The sequence below is a fragment of the Lampetra fluviatilis genome, chromosome 36 (assembly GCF_964198595.1).
Source record: "Lampetra fluviatilis chromosome 36, kcLamFluv1.1, whole genome shotgun sequence".
Taxonomy (NCBI): Eukaryota; Metazoa; Chordata; class Hyperoartia; order Petromyzontiformes; family Petromyzontidae; genus Lampetra; species Lampetra fluviatilis.
The window spans coordinates 787,541-798,801 of record NC_136310.1 but is presented as its reverse complement, the minus strand read 5'-3'; the positions used below and the strand labels follow the sequence as shown (position 1 = coordinate 798,801).

The 11,261-nt window shown below is 52.3% G+C and overlaps 1 protein-coding gene across 1 annotated transcript; it reads left to right on the top strand.

The window, feature by feature from the left end:
• Positions 1 to 726: 726 nt before the first annotated feature.
• On the top strand, positions 727 to 11,261 carry LOC144945000 (cysteine protease ATG4C-like). The gene is made up of 13 exons (XM_078873144.1): positions 727 to 1,032; positions 2,485 to 2,664; positions 3,441 to 3,631; positions 4,075 to 4,158; positions 4,476 to 4,748; positions 5,088 to 5,242; positions 5,520 to 5,680; positions 6,069 to 6,139; positions 6,546 to 6,793; positions 7,861 to 7,939; positions 8,627 to 8,703; positions 9,718 to 9,837; positions 10,193 to 11,261. Exons 3-13 carry the CDS (start codon positions 3,499 to 3,501, stop codon positions 10,382 to 10,384), a joined length of 1,593 nt encoding a protein of 530 aa, XP_078729270.1. The 5' UTR covers positions 727 to 1,032; positions 2,485 to 2,664; positions 3,441 to 3,498; the 3' UTR covers positions 10,385 to 11,261.

Here is an 11,261-nt window from a genome sequence, read left to right as displayed (position 1 = left end):
TGATATAAGACGTGAACAGTTCACTGTGGATATGGAGAAACATCACTCGAGAACTTGATGTCATACCCCTACTTATCAAGTTGTATTTCGATTAAAGCTTTCGTGACTGCAGGGATTCATCTTCTTGGTTCTTTCGGTAAAGTCACGTAGAAGGGATAATAAAACATAATAAAATAATTCTCACGACGTGATAATTATTTTATTATGTTTTATTTTTATTATTTTATTACTTCCTTCTACGTGACTTTACCGAAAGAACCAAGATTATCAAGTTGTGTTCCACCACAAAAAATATAAACATAAATCCCCTCGCCCCACCCCCCCCCCATGAATCGTCTTGAGATGCGGTCGCATTAACACGCTTCCTACATTGTATCGTTACGTGTGCGTCTTCAGCCCTTTGTCTATCCACTGCTGGATGAGGGCCTCCCCACGCTGTTGCTGTCCGCCACAGTCCAGTGCGACTGCCCCATCTCCCCAGCGTCCGTCCTCTGAGATCAGTTTCCCCTCCTTTGACTGCAATTCCGTGACCAGTCTCGACCATCGCTCATCACCCGGTCTAGCCATGACGCCTCCTGCCCAAGGGGTTCAATAAATGAAGATAATGAACAAAAAATCCTACATATTTCACAGTGTAAGCCATCAGCGCAGTAAATGCAGCTCGTTGCAGCGTGCGGTACCGGGAAACACGCTGCCGCTGGGCGCGCTCGCCGACCACTCTTCACTCGCCGGCTGGGAGATCCACGCGCGCGCGGCGCTCCCGTCTCGGCGCATTTGAACGAATCGCGAACTCTGCTGCTCATTGTGACGACAGCCAAAGGGGTTCTTCTCTAACGTATCGCTTGAACAGGTAATAGTACTCATACTATTATTGTATACCTGCTGTGCAGAGTCCTACGCTGCGAGGCCGGGCGGAGGCATGGACGCCACGGAGTTTCGGTCGCCTACCCTGGCCCCCTCCCTGGGCTGACCCCGCGTGACCTGACCTCGGGTGACCTCGGGTGAGACGGCGTCGTGAGCTGACCTCTGGAGGTGAGTGCCGATGTGGTGACGATCACTCGCCGTGCCCCCTTCCTACCGGCCTGCCGGGCCTCGCCTTGGGCATTTGCGGGAAGCCTGCACTAGGCCTCCCGCTGAGGGCAGCTAGGCGAGGTTTGGGGGGTGGGGCAGCTGAGAAGCCAATTGTGTGTTTAAGTTTGTGTGTCTAAGTTTGTGTGTACTGTGTAGCTGTGTCTTCCTGTGTATCTGTGCATTTACACAGTTGTGTTTAAGTGTGGTGTACCTACGTGTTCGTGTTGTGTGTGTGCTTGTGTACCTGTGTGTTTGTGTGCCATCGTGTACCTACCAGTAACTTAGTTCTTGTATTCGTCTTGTGTCTGTGTGATTGTGTACCTGTCTGTCCTTGTGGCTGTGTTATTCTATACATGCATGTTCTAGTGTTTGTGTCCCTGTGTAATTGTGTGTTTGTGTACTTGTGTGTGTTCGCATGGTCTTACCCCACTCGCTCTAATTAGTAATTTTTTCCCCGAGTTTCGATTTGCAACTCTGAAAGTGTCTGATGGTGACACTTGTTGGCTTTACCATTACGAGAAAGACAAATCGTACGCCTCTTTATATTTCTCCTTCCCATGCACCCTGTTTTACTCGTACAGTGCAGTATAAGCAGCACACTTTATTCATCACGAGGATGACCACTGCAGAGACGGAGCTATGAAATCAATGTCACGTGCAGGAGTCAAATGGGTGACAGTGACATCGGACCAATGAGCGATGGCGAGCGCGTTGGGAGGCCTTCATCCAGCAGTGGATTGTCAAAGGGCTGCGCTGTGCGCGTCGTGTGCCTGCCATGAGTGCCATCGCCTCCCACGAGGCAGCGTATGCCCGTCACGAGCTTTCAGTCTGGTGAATCGGCTCACTCACGACATGGAAGTTGACCTCTGAGGAGCAGTGGTTCACAGACGGTGGCATCTGATGCAGCCACGCGAAACCAAACGAATGCTTTGCGCAATGAGGGCTACAGTGGGTGGCACCTCGCGCTACCCCCACATGTCCCGGCAGAGTCGAGAATTAACTTTCCATGAAGCAGGCCAATGAGCTTGCACAAGAGGGTAATAGTCAATCGCTTTATTTCAATAGAAGAACGATGCCAACGGGGACGTGTGGTGGCAGCAGCAGTGCTGCACAAGAGGCCACATGCAGCAGATAATGATAATTTTTGCATTGTAATAAAATATTAAAGATTAAAATCGCAGCGTGGTAATGGGCGAAACATCTGAATTAACCGAGCAATGGTTTCGTCATGGAACAATTTGATTGGGACAATTCGTTTGTGCCAAACAACATCGGCAGCAGCGTGAGTCTTGCCCGGTGATGACGGTGGCCTGGTAATCGCGAGTAACCGTCCAGGCGCCCGTGTCCATGAAGGAGGCTTGATGGGAGAATGTGTGTGTGTGTTGGGGTTGTGCTCGTGTTTTGCGTGAGCAGCTTTGCCCTTGTGAGGCCGGCACCGTGAGGCCGGGCCCGCACCGCGAAGCTGCTACCGTCACAGTTCCCCATCCTCGCGGCGCCCGGCCGTCAGCCGGAGCATGACGCCGCCGGCGCCACGAGCGCCGCCACCGCAAACCAGCGCTACGGAGGGTCGTCACGCCACACGCCTGCCAGCAGGTGAGGAGGGTGTTTGCCACCCACATTATCATCGTCATCATCATTATCTCCACAGTCCCAGTGTCTACTTGTCATAATTTTCACGTCATTCTTAGCAGTGTCATCATTATCAGCCACGATCAAACTACTGTTGGATGAAAGCCGTCCAAAGCCATCTGCGTCTCTCACGGTCTAACGATGTAACAATCTGTTTAGATTAACAGGGGTGGGGAACGTCCGGCCCGTGGGCCGTATAAGGCCGCAAAATAATTTGATCTGGCCCTGCCAAGACAACCGCACGACTCGAAATTCAATAAATCTCGGCGCTTTTTTCATAGCAACATAAATTGTTATAAATATCCAAATGGCCTTTGGCAGATAAAAGGTTCCCCACGCCTGTTCTAGAACCTGAACATGAGCTCATTTCATTGCTCTGTCTCTGTGGTGGATGTCCTGCCAGGCACGTTATCTCCTTTCACCGCCATTCTGTTGTTGCTCTCGGCTGCCGGCAATCATCCCTTCTAGCAACGTGCCCTGCCTAAGCCTATCTACCTTTTTTAACAGTCGATACGATGCCTCTAACCTGCATATGTTTCATGTGTTTCGAGGATTCCTATATGTGTGTTCAAGTTTAAATGAGAATCTTGCGAAATTCTACTTAAAGAGTACACTGGGGTTGTTTCAAAGACATTTTCATTTTAATACGAGAAGTGTATAGCTTTCCATCTCACAGCACGTGATGGAAGAGAGTAGGCTCTGGAGGTTGTGGCTCGTCGACGTGGCTCTGTCTGCGTCAGGCGTCTGCCGGGTCGCTCCTCTCGCGTGGTGGCCCGCGGGGACAAGGCCGAAGGGAGGATGGCGGTGGCAGCGGCGGTGGTGCCGGCGGCCGACTGGAACGGCCTCACGCCGCGCGGAGAGGACGTGGAGGTGGACGAGGTGGACAAGCTCAAGTCGAAGCTGATGGCCGCGTGGAACAACGTCAAGCACGGTGAGCAATGCGCCACCCCCAGCGTTGGCGGACGAGAGCCTCCCCATGCCGTGTGGGCCGTGGGGGTTGTTTGACCATATTTCGTGGTCAGCGTGGGATGAATTGAGGGGACCCAGGGCAGGTTACGAAAGCACTCGATGGCTTTGTCCTGGGCTGTGTCACCTTGTCACTCGGTCTCCTGTCCCCCATGTTTCCTTGCCCTGACCCCATCAACCCCCCGTGAAAGCAAATCTTTTTTAACTTTTATCATTTTTACAAAACATATCCAGCTAAGATTGCATTTAGAAGGTATGTAAATTAAAAATATTGTTTTGTTATTCACGGGTGGCTGAAGCCTGCATTTGAAACCAGGCGTACAGCAGTGCTGGCTCAGTGGTTTGACGTGGTATGAGGCCCCTGGAGCGATGGTCGCACTGTGCGGGTGTTTGTGTCTCTGCATGCAGGGTGGGTCGTAAAGACCAAAACCAGCTTCAGTCGCCACTCCCCCATCTACCTGCTCGGAAAGCAGTACGATTGCTCCTCTGAAGGTGACTGTGTGTGTTCGTGTGATTACGCAAGCATTGTGTGCCCACACAAATGGGTTAACTAATGCCAGGGAAGTAGCCTGCCTATGAAGTGTACCTATATACATGTACAGCTTTTTGTCAATCCACTGCTGGTTAACGGCCTCCTCGTGCTGTACGAGGTGCGTGGGGGTTATTTAATTGTATTTCGTGGCCAGGCCACCAGGTTTGCAGTGCAGTGCTTGAAAAGCTACTCGAAGCAGTCTCCATGCACGAAAACGCACGCACATAGTGAGGTGTAACATTATATTAACGATAGCACTCTGCGTCTCCCTGCTCAGTGGTGGACGTTCCTCGGAAGATATCGACCGGCTCCTCCTCCTGTCCAGACGCCGTGCCGGGCGGAGGAGGCGGCGGTAGTGCTCCGGCAGGGCTGGGACCGGCATTCCGTGCGTTCCGGCGAGACTTCGCGTCGCGGATCTGGATGACGTACCGGCGCGAGTTCCCACAGCTGGGGAGCTCGGGCTGGACCACGGACACGGGCTGGGGGTGCATGCTGCGCAGTGGACAGATGCTGCTGGCGCAGGGCCTGCTGCACCACCTGCTGGGACGAGGTGAAGCGTGGGCCCCAGGGAGGGCTCGGCACGCGCGCGCACACGGCGCCGTCACCGGCGATGACGGTGATCGTCGCTAATATGACTAACGCTACCAACGCTTCCACTACCAACAACTACACAACATCAACAACTACAGTCACTCTGCTTTATTGAACCAGCAGGCGAAATACGCCCAATGAGACACGTGGTATGTTGCCTCTTCAACAAGGGCGACCTGGGCACAATGGTCGATTGTTACTTCCAACTCTGCAATATTACGTGAATAAAAAAGACTTAGCCATGCAGGCATGGCTCTGGAGGTGGTGACAAAAGCTGTTGTGATTGTCGGCGGCACAGACTGGCAGAGCGAGGAGGCTGTACAGCTACTGCACCAAGATAGCGAGGCGCCCGGGCGGCTGTCCTCCAGCCCCGGCGAGCCCGACTACGTGATGGTGGGGCGTGGATTTCTGGACGACAGCATCGCCTTGCGGCTAGCAGGCACCAGCTGGATGGTACTTACCGGGGCTTGAGCGGTGCATGTCTATCATGCAGGGTGGGGTTGGGACAGTTATAAACGACACACACAGTATTAGTGTGTATAGGATGTAGGAAATCATAAATGTGTTTATGGAAAGTCTTGTAAGTCCAGGTGAGTGTTAGCTCCGATTAGCACGGTTGGTTACATATGGTGCGAAAGAAGTTGAACACACATACATCTGATGGGGTAGGTTATGCCCTGGCCGCCCAATGTAAGGTGTCACCACGGCCGGTTTGCACATCCTGTTGCAGGCCTCTACGGAGCAGACGGACACATACCGGCAGATCCTGGGCTGGTTCACGGACACGCCTGACTCGCCATTTGGCATCCACAAGCTGGTGGAGTTCGGCAAGAGCTCGGGCAAGCGTGCGGGCGACTGGTACGGCCCCGCCATCGTCGCCCACATCCTCAAGTGAGTGTCGCTCGAATCGGATGTGGGCGCTGCGCAAGGCCCCGAATCTCACGCTCGTTCGTTAATTTTGTTATTAGTTAACAGAGGTGCCACAATCCATCTTGCTCCTGCGCTGGAGTCGATCTCATCGCTCCCTCTCTGCTGTCGTCGTCCTCTCGGGCGCATTCCCGTCTTTAACTGCAATTCGGTCACCAGCCTCGTCCGTGATCCATCGTCCCTCACAGTGCGGTATCGCGGGTCACGTGTCTTGAGCTTTAGATCTGCGCTGGGGTGACACTCCTCTCTGTGGGATGCCCTCAGCCAGGCCATGGAAATGGCGCAGTCCCCCGGCGATCGACAGCATTGGTATTGTGCCCCGTGGTCTCTGCCGTACCTCGTGGCGCTGTAGGAAGGCGATCGAAGAAGCCGAGCAGAAGCTCCTGCAGGACACGGTGGTGTACGTGGCCCAGGACTGCACAGGTGATGGCCGCTCGCGTTCACGTGAGATCAGCGCTGTGGATAACCTGCACGCCAGGCGTTTTAATTATTATTTAAGTTCAATGTGTAATAATACGCGTAACACAATTTTCTGCACAGCTTGAGTTAGCGCGATAGACAAAAATGGACGCGTGCGCGGGTGAAAGAACAGTCATGTGATGCTCAGGGCCCAAGAGGGCGGGTCGGCAACGTACTCCACAGGATTACGATGCGATAAAGTCTGCTTCTGGGTGCTCAGGAATGATTTTTTGGATTGTATTACCTCAGCTAGTTTTGGCTGCAGGGCTGTAACACCTTGCTACCTTACGCAGGGGGATGAGTACCCAGCAGCGCAAGTAATCACGTATCCGACAACAACAAACAAGCGGCGTGGGTTTCCTGTGGTCAGTGTACACCGGCGACGTGCAGGAGCTGTGCCAACCGACAGCCGCAGGGAGCTCAGACAGCAGCAGTGAAGCCCTGGGATCGCGGGGCCCTCTAGACGTCAAGGCCGGTTGCTGCGGAGGAGGGGGTGGAGAGGAATCGGCGGCGGTGATGTCGCCGGTGCCCAGCGCGGAGTGGAAGGCGCTGTTCGTGCTCGTGCCGGTGCGGCTGGGAGGGGAGACGCTCAACCCGGTCTACGTCAGCTGCGTCAAGGTGCGGCTCTCCCCGAGTGGCCCGGGGCTTTTCCACCTGCACCACGCAAACGTGCGAGCCTATGGGCGTGTGACAGGGCGTGTGATGCAGTGTCTGGGGAGTAGTACATGGGTGTATGGGGATGCAACAGAGTGGGAGTGTAACGGTGTAACAGGGAGTGTATGGGTGTGCGTGGGAGTGTAATAAAGTGTTATCAAGAGTGTACGGGAGTGTACATGAGTAACTTGAGTGTGTGCAAGTCTAGCAGAGTGTGTGGCAATTTAACTTGTGTATGTGAGTGTAACAGAGTGGGGATGTAATGGAGCGTGAAGGTATTTGAGTGTAATAGGAAATGTATGGGAGAGTGTGGAAGTGTGACAGAGTGTATTAGATTGTAATCGTGGAGTGTATGGAAGTGGAACTGAGATTTATGGGAGTGTCCAGGAGAATTGAAAGTGAGTGTACAGCAAGGGAGTGTACAGAAGGGCAAACAAGCCTGCGGGAGTAGAAGGGAGTGTGTGGATTGCAATGTCGTGTCCAGGTGTGTGCAGGTCTAGTCAGGGAATGTGAGCGAGCCGAGTAGAGTAGAAGGCAGTGCACGGGCTGGCATGGAGTCAACGGCGGTGTGTGTCCCACGCTCGGCCAATGCGCGACGCGTGGGCGTTTGGTGCGTACGTGTACGGATATGTCTGTTCTGGCCATGGCAAAGAGAGAAGTTGTAAAGACATTTATATGGCTGTGACGCCCGTCATTTACAGTAAAACTCCACATTGTGAAATGGTTCGAAGCAGCATTGGTATGCCGTCATCCTGAGAGTCCACAGTTTGTACACACGGTGTGAAATGTAATTGCACATAATCATAACGAATCTACAGACCAGTCGATTTTAGCGGATTAATGTTGAGTCCCGCATAAAATCATAATTGTTGTAGAGCGGGGACCCGCTGCTGTTGAGCCAGTTTCTGCTCGCGTGGGCGTGGTGCCAGCTGGCGAGACAACCCGTCGGACGTTCTCCGGTCCCCGCCGTGAGCGAGGAAGGCCCCCTCTGGTGGTGACGCGCAAACACGCGTGGTGCGTGTCGTGTGCAGGGCATCCTGGAAATGGACAACTGCATCGGCATCATCGGAGGAAAACCAAAGCACTCGCTCTACTTCATTGGATACCAAGGTCAGCGGGGCTGGCTCCACACTCCTGCCGCTGTACAGACGACGATCACTCGTGCCTCTCTAGAGCTCGTACGGCTCCTTTAATGAGCTCTCAAGCCCTTTCAAGCCCTCTCTGTTAATGATGAGACTGTCAGTGCGTGGTCCTTGGAGGGAGTGCCAACTGCGTAAGACCTAAAACCCATGATTATTGTTACGCTCATTCGCTCATTCACCCAGGAAAGCCTCACTGAGTCTCGAGACTCATCAGCAGGGTCCTGGCAAGTGTTCACATTGGGGTGTGATGATTGCTGTGTGGATAACAAATGAGCCCGTTTGTGGGTAATTTTTCAAATATGGCAAATTTGGATGACACTTTCACATCAGTGCCTCCTCTTGCGAATGGCGTCACGGAATCTTTAATAGATGTTGATGATGATGCCGAGTCTGCGATCCTTGGAAGGGCGTTAACTGTGCAACAAGCGAAAGACCAAAAGCCAGATAACAAAAAACAGTCAATGCATTCGTAAAATAAAATATGATACGGTGAGAGCAGTCACCGAAGGACAACTGTGAAACTCTGCAACAGTTGAGAGATTTAGGAGAACAAAGTGATGGCAAGGTGTAGGAGCATCAGCATCATTGGCCAAGGTGACCTCTTGGCCTTGCTGCTGCTGCAAGGGTGATAATTTGCTGATGCACACTCCCACAGATGACCACGTCATCTACCTGGACCCACACTACTGCCAGACCGCGGTGGATGCTGCCCAGCCCGACTTCCTGGTTGAGGTGAGCCGCGTGGACCCGGGAGTAACCTGCGATGACGATTGTAAAGGGATCATATGTAATTAATTGGCTGAGCTGAAATTGCGATTGATCCAGGCCTGGAGCAATGCTATCTGAGCTTTGCATAATCACGAGTAGTCTTTTTGGAAGGGATTCTTGGTGAACTGAACACAGCCACAAACTTAAATCGCATCGGGAGGTTGTCTAAGAACTATTAAACACAGATTTGGATTTTTGTTTTTTTGCTTTTTATCCCCAGTTATATTTAACCGAGCAGGTGGCTCAGTGGCAGAGCGAGTGGCTCGCAAAGGGAAGGTTGATTCAGGCCATCATTACCCTGGGGTCAGTAAAATTAGTACCGATTTGTGTGAAAATCAACAATGCTTTACCTATGGAGAGACTTTTGTAGCACTGGCTCAGGACTGTAAACAAGAGATGATCATCTGCTCGTTGCTTGTATCAGAGATAAATCACTTTGACTTTCCGGGTGTTTGCTATGTGGGAGGAAACCTGAGTCTCTGGAGGAAGCCTACGACACATTCATGCACACATGGATTTTTAAAAAGTCCATCGATTTATTTCCATCTCCTGGCCATCTCACAGCCCAGTCCTCCAGCACCTGCTATTCTCAGGCAGTCTCATATCAAATCACTCGCAGGCTCAACACTGCTTGGAAACACCAATATCTGGTGAGATGGGGTGCATTGTGGATGATTTAGGTGTACTCATCCACTCATCACACACACCAGTCACACACTCATCACACACACACAACTTAAACACTCATCACACACACCACTCACACACTCATCACGCACACCACTCAAACTCACCACTTACACACTCACCACTTACACTCATCACACACCCCACTTACACACTCATCACACACATCACATACACACTCACCACACACACCACTCATACTCTGACCACACACCAATGACACACTCACCACTCACCCACTCACGGGGGCGTGCCGTGTGTGCTCAATGTCTCCTGCCCTCCCCCGTGCAGTCGTTCCACTGTTGCTCACCACGGAAGACGGCGTTCACCAAGATGGACCCGAGCTGCACGCTGGGCTTTTACTGCCGCACGAGGGACGACTTCCTCGCGTTCCGCGATCGAGTCGTCAAGGTGAATGTGCGCCCGGCTCGCTTTGAGTAAAGGACGTCTTCGCGCTGCCGCTATACTCGCGAGAGCGGAGGGACTTGTCGGCCCAGGAAAGACGCGGATGACCGAGACCTGCGGTTGGCCTGCGACGGGTGGATTGTTCTGCAGCGTGACCGAGGGAGAGGCCGTCATCCAGCAGTGGATAGAGTATTGCTGATGGCCGATGATTGGGCAGAAAGCACATATTCTGACAATGATTTCTGTAATTTAAGAAAAAAAATCGCAAATCTATTATTATACTACTCGGCGCAGGTCTTTCAAGCTTGCCTTTGTTTTTCGAGACTTTTGCCTTGCCGTGTTTCGCCGTGCGTTGGCGCAGGTCCTCCGGCCGTCGGCGGGCGTTGGAGGAGGAGGCCTGCCACAGGAGAGCTACCCCATCTTCAGTTTCATGTCGGGGCGGAGCCGTGACGTGGAGGATGAGGAGCCGAGGCCTGAGAGGCACGTGCGGCTCCACCCGGTGTGCCGTCGAGCCGCCCAGCGCAGCTCCTCCGAGGACTTCGTGCTGCTGTGACTTGGCAGCCCGCTAGTCTTTTCGGTGGAGTTAAGCCTGCTGTGTAACACCGCACCCAGTTAGTCTTCGAAGGATTTAAACCTGCTGTAACGATTGATAATTATAATTATCAATCACGGGATGACAGATTATGATCTGTCATCCCGTGATTCTTCTGCCGCTGTAGCACCGCCACACCTCGCTAGTCGTCTCGGCGGAGTTCAGTCAGCTGCCACCTCTCATCCCCCAGTCTTCTCTGAGGATGTATCCGTGAGCACACCTCGTGAGACGTCTGAGAAGAATGAGTAAACTTGTATCCCTAGGTAAAGCTTTTACCAAGTGTCATGCTGATGCACCCTGAACACGGTGAAGCTGCTTTGGGGACTGTGATATGCTGTAACTTCTCACTGCCAAGCGCAGCTTTGAAGACTTGAATCCCGCCAGGGGCCTGCAATCCGCAGGGCAGCTCCTGTACAGACTTGGTCCTTCTGCAGCTCCGTATCCCATGAACATGAGGACTTTTTCCTGCCGTAACTTCCCACCATCATAATCGCTGCCCTGCAGACTCTGTTTCCATGTGACATCACATTCAATCCCTTGTTTTACAACTGTTGCGTTTGACCTTCACTTCCAAACTATTTTCATTGCTCTGAAATTTCAGGCTTATTTTATTTAACCATTTGAGAATTCGACAGCGTGGTAATAACGTTGATGCTACCTTTAACGCTCAAGAACATTTTAATTTAAAAAATGTACGACTTGTCGCCCAACAACATGTACCTGAGGACAAAGAAGTGCTTGTTTTCCAAGTCGTGAGACTTGTAATCAGGGTGATCTTCCTGTAAACATGATAAATCCATTGTTTGCACCTAATGCTGTTACATTTTGCGATCAGTAT